This window comes from Furipterus horrens, unplaced genomic scaffold (genome assembly GCF_987537825.1).
Source record: "Furipterus horrens unplaced genomic scaffold, mFurHor1.1.pri manual_scaffold_7, whole genome shotgun sequence".
NCBI classification, from domain to species: Eukaryota; Metazoa; Chordata; class Mammalia; order Chiroptera; family Furipteridae; genus Furipterus; species Furipterus horrens.
This window is the reverse complement of record NW_028327177.1, coordinates 140,552,485-140,570,806: the sequence shown is the minus strand read 5'-3', so window position 1 is coordinate 140,570,806 and position 18,322 is coordinate 140,552,485. Positions and strand designations below refer to the sequence as shown.

Here is an 18,322-nt window from a genome sequence, read left to right as displayed (position 1 = left end):
CAGGCGGTCAAGAAGGAAAGGACTCAAGTATCTAGTGCTACTGTTTAAAGAAAAAATAAATCTAGAGGCAGAACAAGGTAAGCTTCCGAAAAAGAGAACGTAAAGCAGCCCACAAAAGGAAGGTGTCAGGTCTTACTATCTTCGTCTCTCCAGCCAGGAACAGACGTTTCCTCCCAACATCTCGAGTGCAGGCAGCACAAGGACACCACCCCTCTGCCTTACCTGCGCTTTCCAGTGGCCAGGTTTACAGCTACCATCTTCCCATCGATGCTAAATGGTGGATCAAGGTTCTGCAAGATCTTCACTACACGAAGGGCTTCCTGGGGAACCAGAGACACGTGTGAACCCAAGGAGAGAACAGGCCGTGTCCTCTGAAAGAGATCTGAACAAGGATCTTACTTCTCAAAAGAAAAAAATCACGGAACGTTATGTTCGAGTCGGCACATGGGCTGAAATGGGCACCGCCAACGAAGGGCTGGTCGGAGAGGGCAGAGAAGCGTCCCGTTTTAATTGGAAAACATTTATTCAATTTCTTTTCTTTTTGCCTGCAACTGTCCCCACTCAGATACAGTTTACAAACTCCTTTGTGGTTTCTGAGCACGAAATTTAAGTACCAATGACTTTTATTCCCATCTTCATGTTACCTCCATAGAAAAGGGTCCCACAGCTAAAAATTGAAGCCACTAGAATCCATAAAAGCAACACGGAGGAAAAAGAGGTGTCCTATTACCATCAAACATAAAACCATCTGTGGTTGGGCAAAATGAGTTTGAGAAATCAAGAATATTCACTAAACTCTCGACAGGCTCAGTACTCAGATGCTTCCCAAGTGGCTAAGCTCTGTTTTAAATGGAAATTTTAAATGCCGTAAGACAGAAGTGGGTCTGGAAAACCACTCAAGAAGTCTAAGTTTGAGGGCAGGTACTTCACCTGGATGAACATCAGACCCAAAGGAAAGAACAAGAGGGGTCATGAGAATTCCACGGGTAAGGAAGTCCTTCAGACCTTCTTGAGGTTTCTATAGCTTGCTGTCCCCTGGCCACTCCAAGGAGGGGGAACTCACTGCATGTGAGTCGAGGTCGATGAAGCCGTAGGTGTGGCCCATGGGGCCGGTTCTGTTCTTGATGATCCGGACGTTGGCCGTAGTCAGGTGGACGTAGGGCTCCAGCACGTCCACGATCACCTCAGGTGGCGTGGACCGATAGATGCGTTTGAGCATGATCGCTGACAAACCATGCACAAATGGTAGAGAAGCGAGGAAAGGGGAAGGTCAATTTCTGAAGTCCCCAGAGCCCGACTGTCCCTTTATTCTTTTCTTTCTTTCTTTTTCTTTTCCCTGTAGATGATTGCAGATGCTACTCGGTCTAGCAAGGCTGCTTCTGTAGCAAAATGCTAGTCAAATACCTGCTTCATACTTTTCTTCACCAATACTTAGAAATGCAAAACTAAGCCTCGCTGCATTTGAAGAGCAACTTGCTACTTGGAGGATGGGGATTCCTTCAACTAGCACAGCAAGGCCCGCAGAGCGCAGTTACATGGGGGCGTGGGAAGTGGCAGTCCCCAGCCACAACACAGGCCACCCACGTGCCACCCACAGCGGCCACAGTGCGGTGCATGCCTGACAAGCCACTTACTTTTACTCTCCCGGTCCTGGCGCGTCTCCCCAGACCACGGCTCCTTCTCTCGGTCTCTTTGGAAGCTGAGCCCATCCCTTCGAGGAGGCAGATACCTTTCTGCTTCTCTCTTCTGATGTCCCAAGCGTGGTTCTTGTCCTTCTTCCCTCTTTTTGGGTTCGGGTTCCTTATCCGTGAACTTTGGGGGCTGGCCGGGGTGTTTTTCTGATGGTGGTGGGATGGGTGTTTTCTGAGGCTGAGGGTAAGCTACTAAATCTTGCCTGGCCTCTGCCACTAGGACGAACAGAAAGACAATCTCTAGCAGGTTTTGTCCAAAAAACACTCCTCATCTGCCATCAAATACTGACCCTGGGATGCTTTTACTGGTCTCAGAAACACCTAAACAGGGAAGTTCCCTGACAGACTACATGCAAAGTTAACGAGACAGCACATGAAATAGTTCACAGAACGAACTATCCAAGCATTTACAAAGTTTGATATTATGAGTACTCTATCACATCCCGAACACTGAAATATAGGAAAGCCCTCACGGACACAGATGACAGTGTGGTGACTGAAGGGGGACGGAGGAGACGGAGGTGGAAGAGGGGCTGGCGGGATAAACAATAATGGAGAAGATACAATATGAAAATTAAAAAAAAATTAAAAATATAAGAAATCCCTCATGAGAACCTGGACCTGGCTATTATAACCAATGATAAGAACAGATTTGGGGATGAAACTACCAAAAATAGACCCTTGACAGAAGTTTGGTATAATCAGGTATCCCGAACCCGCGTCTGGGAGCCTTGCTTCCTCCAGGGCTGTGACGCAAGGCCAGCCATCTCAAATTCCTCAGGACCGCTGGCCCCTCTCCTCTGGCGAAGCTAGGAACAGACCTGCCTGCATACAGCTCCTTTATACACAAATACTTACAATGGGCAAATACCCTTCAAAATATGAATGACCCACTACAAATCTCTTTCTATAGGAGAATAATCTACCCAGTTAATTAGGGACATATTTCCACAATTAATTCATTCTTAGAGGGTTCACAGGAAGCCAAGTGGCTGGAAAGGAGACAGTCCATGGAAGCAACACAGAGGTGAGTGGCAGTGACTGTCACCGGGGGAGCACTTGCTTCATGCTTACAGGTTAGAGCTGTCTCAGCCACCTCATGGTGCGGTGCCCGAGGGCTTTTATACACCTTTTATTCATTTGTGAGAAAAGACTGAGAAAGAAGTCTTTCTTGAGAGAAAAAGCACAACCTTGCCTAATGTGAAGTCATATGACAAGCTAAAAAGCTCAGCCATTTATTCACCGTCCCAGATGTTGGTCTGGTCGCCAGGGCATGCCCTCCCCCAGACTCGCACAACCCCTGCTCCACAGCCTCCCACGGGAACGAGAATCCACACCGCGGGCCGCCAGCCGGCTGCCTGGGCCCTGCACGGAGCTGCGTTCTGTGGCCACGCCGGGCTTTCCCCAGGGATCAAGTCAGAAACACACGCGTGGCAGCTGCCGCTACAGGGCTGCTGCCACGGGGGCCTCCGGCAGTCTCTTTAAGGCTGTCTACCTAAGGCACTCTGGAATACTTCACTTCAATGTCAAGTGACTGAGAAGCTGACAGGTTTATTACTCTATGAAAATAACATGCACTCTCAATCCTGATTATTTTCTCGTTTATATTTTTACTTCAACAAATGCTTTCCTATTGACAATCCTAAAATGTTTACGTCGAGTATAAATGAGAAAATAATGACGGCAAACGATTCCAAACAACCTCAAAGAAGCGCGCGCACGTGTGTGTGTATTACCCAGACTAAGGTCACGCAGACTCTATTCCAACCTAACATCTTTAAATGTACCCTAAGCCACAATACTGCTGACCTCTGCTCAGCTGCCCATTCAGCCGCCTCGGTGCGAGGAGACCACAACCTGTCTCTCCCTGGTGGGACTCTGTGACCCTAAGCCATTCACTAACAGGTCACGTGAGGTTAAATAGCACGCTGCATTTTTAAGAACTTCATAGATAACTCAGACGTAGGGACAGCTACTCTAAAGCCGAGGCAAGTGCGGAATGTGTTCTGCATGGTGCACAGGATGAAAGCCACTCACCTTCCCGCGGGCACTTGCAGACCGAGCATGAAGATCGGTGGCCACCAGTACTGGCCTTGCACTGCAAGAGAAAGAGAAAGAACTCAATTGCGCTAAAAGTATGTTTTGAAACCTATGTCTACCCAGCAGAGTACCGCCTGCCAGAAAGGAAAGAAATGCGCCGGCTCTCAGATCCCCTCTGCCTGAGGCGGAGGAGGCGGACAGACCCGGTAAGTGCTGGCTGCGAGCTGCCTTCTGACAGGGAGTCTGGGCTCCGGAGCAACCCCAGGTGCCTCTGCCCTGGACGAGGATTTCTACAGGAAATAAACGTAACCTAGCAACCAGACTGGTCACTGGTTTATAGGACACTACTGCCCCAGAGTGACTGCCACTCACGGCGCGCACCCAAGCTTAGTGCTGAGCGGGTTATGGCAGCCCCACTCGGGCTTGGCTGGAACTGAGAATTCAATTATCAAGTCCCTTCTCAAACACTGACTTGGAAAGCGGCAAGGGAGGAGGAGGAAGACAGATCCGCCTTGCTTTGGCAGCCATTCTGAGGATGCTGAAGCCTGGAACAATGGAAGAGACACACTGCAATGGGAATGTAATTCCTCTGGTCGGAGCCTGTGGGCAGGCACACTGCCCAACCTCAAAGCCCCCGAAGTTTGGCCACTGAGCTTCCGAGTGTGATGAGGGCAGGGAGCTGCCTGGCAGGAGACCAAAGAGCAGGGCCCGTGAAGAGGATGCCATCTGAGCAGGGCCTCCCTCGCAGGGTGAGCAGGGGGACGCCAGACGGAGGAAGGGCGAGGACACGGAGAGCAGCACGGGGCGCGCTCCAGGCCTCCACGCCATCACTTATCACACCAGACAACTCTCTCCGTTTCGTAGATGCTGAAAGCAAGGCCTGCAGAGGTTAAGTGACCTGAGTGGGGTCATTACAGGCGGTTTCTTCATGGCTCCCTTCTCTGCAAGCGGGTCACACACAGCCTGACTACCCACAGGGTGGGTGCGTTCCCCTTCTCCATCGCCCGCCGTGGCCATGTGTCCTGCTTTGTTTGGCCAGTGGAGCGTGAGTGAACGTGACCTGTGAACGTCACCTACAAAGGTCTGGCAGAGGCTTTAAGAGCCACTGCTGTGGAATGAGCCTCTTGTTTTTCCCCTTAGCCAGGAGAACACCAGTCCCATACCAGCACTGCTCCTTCCCTCTGGGTCCCAGGACGAAAGGCCATGGAGCAGGACTGTCAGCCATGACTCATAGCCCCCAACATGGACAAGGAGTGAAGGATGTGTTTGTCACTTTAAGTCTCTAGGATTTGGGGGATATCTGTTATTACAGCAGAGCTAGTAAGGGGAGGAGCCAGAATCCAAACCTCAATAGGTACACTTTAAATACCGTAAAATCCACCTGTTTGAGCATCTGATTCAGTGACTTCCGGTATGTGTCTAGTGCAGCCATCACCACACGTTAACTTTGACCAGGTCAGTCATCCAAAACCAAGCCCAGCAGAGCCAGTAGTTCCCGTCCTCACCCCCACTCCCGTGAAACTGTGTGACGCATGACCTTTGTGCCTGGCATAGTTTTTTCGAAGTTCACCCGTGCTGTAGTGTGTATCAGCACTTCACTTCTTTTACTGCCGAACAGCACTGCATGGCTACACCACGCGGTGTTTACCCAGTTATCAGACGAACATCTGGGTGTTCCCACTTTTTGGCTATTGTCAATACCACTACTCTAAGTATTTTTTAAAAGTCAGTGCGTTCCACATCAGGCCCAAGGTCACATAGGCAGAACTGGCACTGTAACCTTTTCTAAAAACAGGTAAAAATTAAAACTACCCCTGAGACAGCCAAGCAAGTGGCCTGTCATTAAAAGGGGACAATGTAACCAAGGCTTTCTGTTCTTTCAAGCAACAGCCTTGGCAACAGCGGTATAACCCTGACATCAGATATCAACCTCTCTTTCTCCCTCCCTTCCTCTCTCTCTAAACATAAATACAATCTTTAAAAACAAAACCGTTTTCCTAAACTGGCACCTTAAGGTGCTGTATGCATGAAACATGAGTGCTTTGGTTAATGACAACCACAGTTATATCCAAACTGTATTGAGATTAATAAACGTCGAGCTCATATTAAGTCCTAGAGTACTTTTAATGCAACATGGTTCAGAAACTTTGTAATTTTTTCATAATTATGTTTGAAACTAAGTAGCAGCAATGAAAAATGATATATGTTCATGTCCGACTGCAACCAAACCGGACTTCTAATAGGAGCGCTGCCTACAGCCTTTTCATACGCCACTCCACAAGAACGTGGGGTTGAACAGAGGCAAGACGCCATGGGATCTGAAGTTCTGTATCCTTGGAAACCCCTGAGTATTCCCAAAATGTACACCTTGTACAGAACCAGCCTCTCTAAATCCACCTTTGCAAACACTAACTGTCCCATATTCACCCCCATGAAGGGTAACTGGGAGAGTTTAAAAGTCAAGGGACTGTTATTCCAAAAAGTGTTTCCAATTGCAGCCCCAGAACCCTCTATGGCCACGGGGTCTATGGGTGACCTTGCCCTGACCTCCAGCTCATCTGAAATGAACCATGGAAGAGCTCTGCCCTTGGCAATGCCCTTTACAGGCAGCATTCTTAAAGACACGGAGAAGCCGTGGTGCCAGGGCCTTACTTCTAAAGGAAGGGACTCTTGGCACTTACCTGTTTGCAGTACCAAAAATCCGGACTTGGTACGTACTCGAGGGTAACCTCCTTGTCATGGATCGTCAGAGTTCCCTGTGAAGGCAAAGACAGAAGCCATCAACATCCACCCTCAGAAATGGAGAGACAGGAAGGCACAGACAGCCTCTCCAGTCCCCACGCTGAAACATTTTACAGGGGGCGAGCTTATTCATCAACAGAAGTAAACGGCCGTGATAAGCCACAGGCCCGGGCAGCGTGGCAGAGCAAGCGCAAGCTCGGGAACGGGGCGGGAGAAGGTGGTATCAGTCTTCGGTCTTGCCTCCTGCGGCCGGGGGGTGGGGTGGGGGGGTGCTGTCCTCGGGCAGGTGAGGCCCAGCCTGCGCCCCCAGAGCTCAGGCAGTGCACCACCATATGAGGCCCCGCAAGCCCCCCACCGGGCTCAGGAGCTGGCCCCCCACTCAGAAGCAAACTCTCCCTTCTGCAGCACAGGGCCCAGGAGCCCCCTCGTGATCTTCTTTTCCAGGCTAACTCAGGACTCCTGGGAAAGGGAGCAAGGGCTCGAGCTCTGGGGCCTGAGAACTTTCTTTGGGACGCTGGCTACGTGGCAAGAGCCCCAGGAGGAAGGGGTACAACATGGAAGACACGAAGAAAGGAGGAAGGTGGAAGCTTCGCGGCAGGTCACGTCCTTACATCAGGAAACCGAATGGCTGGTGGCGATGGCGGTGGCAGTGGCCGCAGCATCACCCTGGCCTGGAGCCTACGGAGTGAGCCGCCATGAGATCTGAGGATCGACCACTGGCAAATAAGCTCTGTGGGGAAGCCGGGCACAGGAACAGGTAGGGGGAGGGGCTTGGCAAGCTGGTAGTTACAGAGCTCCTCTGCCCCTGCGCTTTGGACAAGTCACGCAAGCTACTTCACATCAAGAAAAGTAAGGTTTGTTTAATGAACACCAGCCAGCAGACAGGTGTTAAAGCTGAGGAAAAACCACCGCTGCCTACTGACAGGGACCCCCCACACGCGGAGGCGACTAACCGAGGCTGCGACTCTGGAACTAGCCCCTGCGCTGCTCAGGGTCCGCCCTCTAGGGTCCTCTGTGTGTCCTCAGACAGTGCTGAGTTATACAAGGCTTTTCTTTGCAATTGGACCTCAGTTTCTTGCTTGAATCCATACATCTGTCAAATAATGCTTTACCTCTCTGCTTTTCACACCAAAAGAGTCAAGAAAAATACATAGAATAAAATTATTGTCTTGTTGAAACCAAAGGAAAACTGCCTGCCTACCCGGGTCCTAGAAGCTGGTCTCTGAGAAACTGTTTCCTGGCTTATTCTCAAGGCTGGGGGACAATGATAATAAATATTTGCTAACATTTATTAGATGCTTACTCAGAGCCAGACACTGTTAAGTATACGAATATTATTGTATTTAATCCCCTAAGTGATCCCATGAAGTAACATCATCTCCACTTTATAGATGGGGAACACATCAGGGAGACATGATCACGCAGCTCGTGAAAGGCAGAACCAGGTCCCATCTGGGGCCGTAGAGAAGGGACCTCCTGACGCGGTCACCCAGTTCTGCTCAGTATTAGGGGGAGGAGCCAGCCCAGGAGGGGAAAAGCTCTGCAGGAAGGCAGGCAGGGTCAGGGCGATGACGACACCCTGCCAAGCTCTACTCTCAAAATGGTTCCCGTCCACCCAGAGGCAGTATATCACATCATTTAAGAACAGGGACCCTGGCCCTGGCTGGGTGGCTCGGCTGGTTGGAGCGTTGTCCCACACACCTGAAAGGCTGCAGGTTCGATCCCCGTTCGGGGTGCACGTAGATGGACGTTTCTCTCTCTCCCTTCGTCTCTCTCTAACAATTAATAAACGTCCTCAGGTAAGAATTAAGAAAGGAAAGGACTAGGTCTTTGGGGCACATCCATAAATTTAAATCCTGCCTCCTCTCCAGGACCTTCAGCTAGGCCCTTCACTTCTTTGCACTTCAGTTCCCCACTGTAAGGCAGGGATGCCAGTACCCACTCCTAAGGGAATTACCACGTGTAAGAGCTTACCAGGGGCACAGCGCAGGCCCAGCAAGTGCATTTCGACCCCTCTGTGCTAGACGAGGCCTAGCCCGAGCAGACGAGACCTGGCAGGGCCACACACGCACTCACTCCATCGCACTTGCTTGTCAGGCAGTACTAGGGTCACAGGCCTTTCCTCCTACTGAGAGGCCACCCTGTCACAGGGAATGGTCACCGCACGTCAGAACCTGCATCTGTATGACAGCACTTAGTGCCGGTTGTCCACTGCTGGGCCAGAGCTTAGCATCCAGGCTAAGTCTTCCTGGCCTTTTATTATCAGTACCAAGCGAGGTACCTGGTACAGAAGAGGGACTTAATAAGTGCTTGTGAACAAAAGACTGAATGGCTCCGACAGTCCCCGGGAGACTGACATGCGCAGCACAGCACGGCTCTGGAGGGGGGCACCGCTGTCACAGGCCCGTCGTCCACCTGGCCCGTGAAGCGCGTGGGCTGCGAGGCACCACTGTTGAGTTCCAGTCCATTGCAAATTCTGATTTCGCCACTTGGGGGCTTTAGTAGATGCAGGAGTTTCTAAGGCAAGGAGCACGTCACCCCCTCAGGTAACGCATACGCATGCAGCCCAGGCGCTGTGGATGCCCATCTGCGGGAGGCGGGGCGACCCCCGGCCAGAGGCGCCCGTCAGCACGCATGACGACTGACTACCCTCATCGCATGTATTACAGTGACGTCTTGTACCCCAGAGGCCCCCACCACTAAGGCAGCCCTTTCTTTTCAACCCGCCCGTGGCTAGACACAAGGCTGCCAGAGGCCCCTGCGAGAGACGGGGAGTGGTTTTAGCATCACTGTTGCTTCAGTCAGACTGAGCAGACACAGGGACGACTTGGATGAGGGCAGGCGAGTTCATCTGGGCTGTCCTTCCCCAGCTGCTGCCGCACACGGGCAGCCCAGACAGGCCAGGCGCAGGTCTGACAGCGCCACCCCCTTCCCTGACCCCGCGACGTCCCTTCTTCCGACTGCACGGAGCAAAGGCCTGCCAGCGCCTGGTAGGAAAGCAACCCGTGGCGGGCTGGGTTAATAAGCGGTGGGATGGCTTCATCACTTCCTGGCTGCCCACTCGCCTGTCAGCTACTCACTTCACACACAAGAATTTGTCTTCATTCTTCGAATGACTGGGTCACTTATTAAGCTACTGAAGCAAAGGCGCCCCTGACTGACCAGGGGTGGCCCCTAAAGAGGTACCGTGTATTTCAAAGGAAAACCAAAGATACCTTCCTCCTTCCTCAGTCATGCGAGGTTAGGTTTAAATCAGATGAAACCTGCTAAAGTCTCCCCAGGCCCAAAGCCCTCACCTGACAGTCACATACAGGTGTTCCTCAGGACATCTCAAGGGGGCTTCGTGTGACGCTGCAAACCCTGGAGACACCGCCCTCCTTTAGAGCATGGCGCGTCCTTCCTCCCCACCCAGGGACCCTGGGGAGCAGCTCCTCCGGGTGTGAGGGCCGCGGAATCCAACACCCACACCTGCACTCCCCTTTTCCGCTGCGGCTCCCGGCTACTTCGTAAGTCCATTTGGTGACGGTGACCCTTGAGGAGGACTTGAGTCAGAAAACTGAGCCTCTACCCTATGTCCAGGCTGGCTCATAGCCAAGCCCAAGGACTCTCGAGGCACTGGGAGGGACAAAAGGAAACGGACATGACATTTCTGGCCCCGAGCTTTGCATCTTTGTTAAATATTTCCAACGCAGACCCGTCACAGTTAAACTCTGCACTAAGCTGGGTGACAGAACAGATCACCTCATTAACGCATGGGGGGCGGGGGAGAGAGAGACAGGGTCAGAGGCGGGGGGGGTACGTGAGCCTCGTGAACACAAGCCGCACTGGGAAGCCAGCGAGCCCTCCGCGTAGACCTGTGCTTCTTCCAGACACAGGGCGGGAGGGCCAGGCCACTGGGGCTGAGGACTGGTGCCGTTTACCAGAGACAGTGACCTTTACTCACAAAGCAGTTACAGCTTCCAAAGGCATTCCCCCAAAATGTCATCTCACTCAGTCCTCACAAGCAGGACGTGCACAGACCCTCCTTCACGTGGGGAAGCGTGGATGAGACACATGAGCAGCCGCCAGAGATGACAGAGCTGGTCAGCAACACACAGTGGACTCACAGTCCGGTTTCCCTTTCACCGCGTTGCTTTTTTGTTTTGCTTTGTTTTTAAATTCCAGGGAGTCAGCCAGCTCATAATGCTTGTCACAGCAAAGCGGGGGGTTCTAATAAAAAGATGCACATGGTAAAATCGAAAGGAATTCACAAGCCCTGGACCCACAGGGAGTTGTCGGTGAGACTACCGCATGCCGACCTCGCTTTTTGCCCTGACCAGTGTGGCTCAGTTGGTTGGGCGTCATCCCACAAAGCAAAGGTCGCAGGTTTGATTCCTGGTCAGGGCACATGCCTGATTTGTAGGTTTGGTCTCCGGTCGGGACATGTACGAGAGGCAACTGATGGGTGTCTCTCTCTCACATCGATGTTTCTCTCCATTTCTTTCTCCCTCCCCTCTTTCTAAAAGTAAATAAAATCTAAAAAAAAAAGAAGACCTTGTTCTTTGATAGCTTTGCCAATGCCCAGCCAGCCTGTTCAGGGCGGTCTTTATATTCTTACAGTACCTACAATTTAGGTCCGTGCCACTGCTAGTAAGTAGCTGCCACCAAAGTTTCAATAGTCCTTATGGAAAAAATAAAGCAAGAGGAACACAACAGCAGGTGTAAAACAGACGTGCCATTCATCTTAGACTCGAAGAGGAGTTTTAACAGAAATCTCTGCGAAGCAACCAGGCTTATCCTCTCGGGTACAGGATATGCTACCTTTCTAACATTTTGTGAAACTCAGTAACCCCAAAGGCCACATCCAAAATGAGACAGAAAGGAGAGCGGGGCCGGGGGGCACGCAGAGGCCAGAGACCCCGCGGGAAGCACAGCAGGCCCCGCGACGCCTGTCGCTCTGCCCTCTGGCCTCCGTGCCCTCTGCTCAGACTGGCCTTGCACCCGACGCACCTGAGTTGTCCTCTCAGCAGCTAGGAGAGGAGGCCCTCCTGGGACTTCCACTGGCAAGAGAACCCCACTTCAGGCGAGAAGACACCGCCTTTTGGGGCTACTTATCCAGAGATGCCTTTTCTCTTCCAGATGAGAACACAACAAAAACATTTTCTAAATTCCGCCTTCGTATTTTTCACTGCCTGACCAGTGTACCTGTACCCTAAGAGGACACAGCTGGCATCTTGCTAAAACCTTATTTGTGCTCTCGGAAGCAACACGGCCGGCCTGGCTCAGTGGGGTGAGCGCCAGCCTGCGAACGGAAAGGTCGCCAGCGCAATTCCCGCTCAGGGCACAGGCCTGGGTTGCGGGCCAGGTCCCCAGCGGGGGACGCGCGAGAGGCAACTGATCAATGTTTCTTGCCCTCTCTTCCCCCTCTGTAAAAAATAAATAAAACCTAAATCTATCTATCTATCTATAATAACACATGGCTGGCCTGTGTTTCACGGAGCCCTGCCCACGGGCGCAGAGCTGGCCGAAGTCAGAATCTCAGGGCGAACTCTGCTCCAGGAACACAGTATACTCTAGACCAGGCTCTGACAAACAGCAACTGGATTATTTTAAAGGCATCTGCTGTTGAGAATATATTCCACCCACTCTACCACTACTCCCTGCCAGTCTTGTGTGTATTTTAAATTAAGATCCCAATTCATCCAGAAAATGTCTCTCGTCATAATGACAGAGTATCAGTGATCCGCAGTCTTGGAGACAATTTCATTAACTTAGGCCCAGACTTAGGAAAAACAGACTTGTTTACCCAGGGATCCACATGACCTTCCCATTCTAGGAGTCATCTGAATCAAAACCAAAGAGGTTAATATAAACAAACAAACAAATAATCAGAACAGCCAAGTCTCCTCTGTCCTTCGAGAAGATGAGGCTCCACCACAGAGACTGAGACTGCCAGGCAGGTGGGGACACAGCAAATGCCGTCACCACAAACTCTCACTACAAAGAGATGGTTTACGAGCCCCAGTTATTAGCCCTTAGGATAGCCAGACAACGGTGAACCACTAACACACGGAGATTTTTGAAACTTCCAGTCTGTTAACTTTATATGTTTTTGAGCGATGTTTCGCCAGCGCTTACAAGGACCTCAGTCTAGTTAAGATTTCCCTTGTTAATCAAATACTTATTTCCCCACAAAGATACAGCCTCATTCTCAGCAGGAGTAGAAGAGGACACCAGAGCGTACCTTGCTGACCATCCTCAGAGTTCGGGTTCCCGTAACCCCCATTTAGGTTCGTTGTCCATTTCTCAGTTGGTTCCAATCACACCGTAATGAAATCAAAGTTCTCATGAAGGAGCACACAGAAGCAGGATACTGCTTACTCTTCCCTAAGGCTTTTCTCAGCCAACCCTAAAATAACTGTGGGGTGTGCAGGGCAGAGGTTTCTTAGTCCCAGTTACAAGAGAGGCTCCCTCCATCGCAGTCAGAACCATTTTCTCCCCCTGAGATGAACGCAGCCCTATGACACCCGTTCATATTCTGGGATGACTACTGTCCTAGCTTCCCTGGCTCTTCTCTCCTGGAAAAAGTGGACCCTAAGTTCAACACGTGTGCACGCTTCATTGTCTAGGTCTCGAACTCAAGTTACTGTAGCGGAAGGGAATTTCTAAAATCAATGTGAAAAATGTAACGCTTCTTATTTTGCTGTGTTTATTGAGTAATGTAAGCAAATCATTTCTCTTCCTTCTTTCTCTTACCGAGCTGATGGCGGGAGGAGGTGGCAGGGAACAGCTGGGGGAGCAGATGACGCCTACACGTCCTAGCGTGTCACACAGGCCACCCTGCCGCGCCCACCACAAAGGCTACAGCATGTTCGCCAGGCAGCCCCCAAAGCACCAGCAGCTATTCTTCTGGCCTCATCATTGAAAAGCGACTATATCTACTGACTAGTGATCTACTACCCCCACCCAAGAACCTTAGTTCCCTTAAAGGCTGTCCCTATCGGCCTCCCTAGCTCAGACATTTCAGAGAATCCTGCTGACATACTTTCTACAGAAACAGCACCCTGAGCCCATGAATGAAATACAGAGCCACCAGACTTCTGGACACACACTGTTCAACCACCATTTTAGGGAGGTAACTACCCACCATTCTTTTTTTTTTTCTTAAGCAAAAAGCTATAGACCCAATGACACTCTAAGCGAAGCTTAGTCAGAAAAGGACGGGAGGTTAGGTCCGCAATCATTTTAGGTCTTCTGATTCTCACTTGGAAATAACACAGAATTATCAAACTTCAACCCCTTTTCAAAAATAAGCGGTGGTGCCCTTGGCCAGTGTGGCTCAGTGGGTTGGGCATCTTCCTACAAAGAAAAAGATCACTGGTTCGACTCCTGGTCAGGGCACATGCAAGAGGAAACCGATGGATGTTTCTCACACTGATGTTTCTCTCCCTCTCTTTCTCCCTCCCTTCCCCTCTCTAAAAATAAATAAATCTTTAAAAAAATAAGCAGTGCCATTTCATATTTAAGACACGCTTCAAGTTAAATTAGCCCATGTTGAGGAAGCAACACCTGCTGGGCTATAGTGCCGTGGCTGTCTCTACAGCAGGCGGAAGGTGGGGGAGCGGTCGCAGCACAGGGCAGAAATCTCTGGTGACCCAAGAGCCCAGGAGAAGACAAAGGCAAGCGGTCTCTCACGACACCTCAACTGGAGGTGCTGCCGAGCGCTGCAAGGGCGTCGGCTGCAGCCCCCAGAAACCCTCCCGACCGGGGCTGTACACCTGGGAATCCAGCAGACTTACCCCTTGGGTGCCTTTACACACCCTTGGACCACCTAGTGTATTAAAACCTGGAGTCTGCATGATCCTTCCCCATGTGGGAAGGCCACCCTCCCCTCCACACCCCCATGCTTATTAGGGATTTCTGGACCCAAGGGTAGGTAGGACGACGACCATGCCCAGCTTGAAGCAGCTAGAGGAGCCCGAGACCTTCGCCCATTGTCCCTTATAAGATTACAAAGGGTCTTAATATCTGAGAGGGAGGGATAGTTATTTTTCACGAACCAGGGGTATGGACTTGGGGGGGGGATTGCTGGGGGAGGGAGATGCTGGGTGGAGGGGAGTAAAGGGGAGAAAATTGGAACTATTGTAACAATATAATCAATAAAATACATTTAAAAAGAAAAAAAAAAGGCATCCTTTATGTTTGTTTGAAGGTTATCAAAGTAACCAAAATAAGTGATCATATAATTGGAAACTTCTATTTGTAAGAAAAACTGGGAAAAGTATGTTTAAAAAGGGAGCGCCTGGAGAAATGTTAGGAAGCATTTTGAGGTTTCTATTACACAGAACAGACTACATGTCCAGGTTTTCTAAGATAATTCCAACTTTGTCTTCTGTTCTATTGAAAGACTGTGTCAGGCAGTGCAAACTAATTTGAGGTTCTGGAAGATGGTCAACATTATAACACACAACTGGCTTCACTCAAAAAGATTTCAATTCAATGCACTGAGATTATTTCTTCTTGTGGGAAGACCTGTAGAGTTTCATAGATTTAAAAATGCCTTTACCCATTTCCCTACCATCTCCTCATCCCTCAAAATCACTAGCTGGAACAGGATATGTATTTTTTGTTTTATTAAAGATTTTATTTATTTTTAGAGAGAGGGGAAAGGAGAGAGAAAGAGAGGGGGAGAAACATCAATGTCTGTGAGAGACATCAATCGACTGCCTCCTGCCCGCCCCCAACCGGGGACCGGGCCAGAAATCCAACCAGTGACCCTTCGGCTCACGGGCCAGCACTCAATCCACTGCCAGCGCAGCCAGGGCTGGATATGTATTATTTATTCAACAACAAACACGTTCGCTCAGGACCGGGCATGAGGGGTTCAGCAGTGCTCTCACGGACAAAGAACAAGTGCACTTCTAAACAAATAAGCAGCACATACCTCCTTCTGAAACTCTCACCGGGAAACACACGGAACGGGAAGAGCCCCCTCATACTGAGGAAAGACAGAAAAGGTAGGACAGCTCAAGCTGAGGGGTGACCCTGCTAACAGCTCCCGACAGCTCTGGTACGGAGCGTACTGTGAGCTGCACGTGCAACGGACAGAGCTGGGTGTGCCCTGGGGAGGAGGGAACGACAAACCACAGCAAGTGGGAGAGCGCAGAAATGGGTAAGATCAAGGGGATTCTTCTTGCTGGATGAGCCGACAGAGATGCCGGCGCTTTCAGGCAGGAGGCACCCTACTTCTGTCCTCTGTAAATCTTCTACGTTTACATGCTGTAAGATTGAGAACAGCTAATGCAGGAAAGTGACACCTAACCGGCCCAGGTAAAACAGGGCCTTTATCGTTCGGTGACTTCTCCAGCTTCTGAATGTGTTCCTCCTGTAGTCAAACTTCAGACACTGACAGCAATGCTGGTCAATTCCACAGCATACGCTGGAGCTACTAGTCATCGGTCTGTGTGCCATTTTAAAGAGTATAAAAACAGAAGTGCACGTTTTTATTATATTTTTTATTATAAGGGCAATCATGGATTGGAGAAATAAGTTCTATAACCTGAAAGATTTTGGAGTCTGGTTCTCAATCTGGAAAATTAAGGACTCCTGAATAGTCTCCAATGCCTATTTGCTTCCTTTTCCTTGGGAGCAAACGGGAATCCAGGTGAGCATATGGCAGCCTGGAATAAAGGGGCTGCCCAGACCTCCCTGCAGTCCAGTGCGGCTGTAATCAAATTCTAACCAACTGGACATAAGCTCAAATAGTGCTTGCCCGGTCCCGGAGGCCTTCCTAGAGGGAGGGCCAGGTCCGTTTTCATCCTTTTTTCTTCCCCATTCATTGGTTGGCAAGTCAGTGAAGGCTGACACTCAGCAGCCACCCTGGACAGTGAAGTCGAAGTGAGGGCTGAAAGGGCCCGGGTCCTGATGTCCACGGTGTCACCGTAAGAAAGCCTGAGCGACTGAGACTTCATTCAGAGAGAGAAAGAAATAAAGTCACATCAGCCACTGTTATTGTCAGTGTCCTGTCCCCCACAGCAGAACCTAGTCCTAACTGTCAAAGACGCTTTTGGAAACTACTGGTGGAGGCAGGCATTTTGTGCAGAAGACATAGGCTATGAAACAGAGAAGGCGGTAGAACAACAGGCATAAAAAATGACAACAAAAAACCCTCATGCTTTTCGGCCAAACTCTGGCCCTTTATCTCTAGCGGTTACCTGCAGGTCCTGCTGTCACCTTACACGCAGCATGAACCGAAACGACCATCCCCACCCCTTTCTTCCAAATGCCCTCCCTCTCCACAAGCTTTATTTCTGTCCGGGGTACTGCCACTCTTCTAACCTCTGAGTGGCCAATACCCAGGGTTGCCAAACCCTAAAGAGTCTTCAAACTCTTTTGAACCCGACGTTTTCCTTACATACCTGCTCCCAGCCCACAGAGCACGCCCTCACCTCCTACACCTCGACCACGGCTCTAGATCCCAAGGGACCTTTTCCTCTGCCGTTCCTCCCCATCTCGTCAAAGCTGTGGGCTACCACAAGGAGAGTTCCCTATGGTGCCGTTTTAATTTCGCTACATTCTTGTGGCTCTCCCAAGTGTTTAAATTAACGACTAAATGCAAAGCACGTGCCGATCTACCTGCACTTTCCAAATTATTCCTTTCATCACTTTCCGGAGTATGAGGACAAGAATCAAGACAAGAAATTTGGAACAAACAAGGTGCAGCTATGTCAGAACAGAAATAGTGTGTTACTATTTATTATTAAAGATTTATATAAGTACCAGAATCTGGCAAGTCAAGAAGTTGCTTTGGTTGGGAGGACTAGAACCTTCTATATTATATAGAGACAAATAAAAAAGATCCCTAAGGGCTATAAAGAAGAAATATAGCATCAGAAAGTACTTTATTTAACATTTATTAATCCAGTTAACAAGTATTTATTTAGTATATCATGTTTCCCATTCCAGCTGTAAATCATTTGGATAGGAAGGAAAAAGAAAAAAGAAAAAAAAGATACTTCTAGCCAAGATGGAGGCATAGGTAGACATGCTGCGCCTCCCTCTACAACAAGAAGGAATACAACTACCTCAAAACTAAAAATAACCAGAACTACCAGAAAATTGAACTGCATGGAAGTCTGACAAAGATATAAAGAATACTCATTCAAATAGGTAGGAGGGACGGAGCCAGGGTGAAGAGGACACAGTATGGCAGTGGCAGTGACAGTAGCAGCGGTGGCAGCAGCAGCAAGGCAGTGGCTGTGGCTGGCTGGCAGAAGCTCAGTCACACATTATAAAAGTCGGGAGGGACACCTGGGGAGCAATCTCAGCCCCAGATCAGACCCTGCAGCTCATGGTTCCAGCACCGGGGAAAATAAAGCCTCATTGCTTCTGACTGCAAACCAGTGAGGGTTGGGGCAGAGGAAGAAACTACCAGTCTCTCAGCAAAGTCCATTTGTTTAGAGCCCCCCCCCCCCCCCCCAGTTCTAGAATATCTGCAAACCCACCCACTCTGGGAACCACAACCAGAGGAACAGCTAGAGGGGTGCCAGTCCCATAGGGGAAGTGGGAGAAGTGCCTGGAAAAGGGGTGAGTGCTGAGCAAACAGCATTGTTCCCTCTCAGACCCCTCTCCCACATACAGCGCCACAATGTGGTGAAACGGATAGCTCCTGCACTGACAAATACCTAAGGCTCCGCCCCTTACAATGTAACAGGTGCCACAGCTCTACCTTAGACAGGGAGGCAAACACAGGAAGTGGTCAAGTTGAGGAGGCAGAGAAGTATGACCCAAAAGGGGAAGCAGATCAAGGTTCCAGTGGGAGAACTAAGTGATGAAGAGATAGCCAACCTAATATACGCAGAGTTCAAAAC

General features: G+C 50.1%; 1 protein-coding gene across 1 annotated transcript in view; it reads right to left on the bottom strand.

The window, feature by feature from the left end:
* Positions 1 to 18,322, bottom strand: part of RBM6 (RNA binding motif protein 6) — an 89,274-nt gene that overhangs the window by 11,974 nt on the left and 58,978 nt on the right. The window contains exons 7-11 of the mRNA XM_090284777.1: positions 6,413 to 6,487; positions 3,729 to 3,789; positions 1,635 to 1,907; positions 1,064 to 1,224; positions 223 to 320 (exon numbers count right to left, since the gene is read on the bottom strand). Coding sequence (XP_090140903.1) covers positions 223 to 320; positions 1,064 to 1,224; positions 1,635 to 1,907; positions 3,729 to 3,789; positions 6,413 to 6,487 — 668 coding nt within the window. The remainder of the gene's footprint in view (positions 1 to 222; positions 321 to 1,063; positions 1,225 to 1,634; positions 1,908 to 3,728; positions 3,790 to 6,412; positions 6,488 to 18,322) is intronic.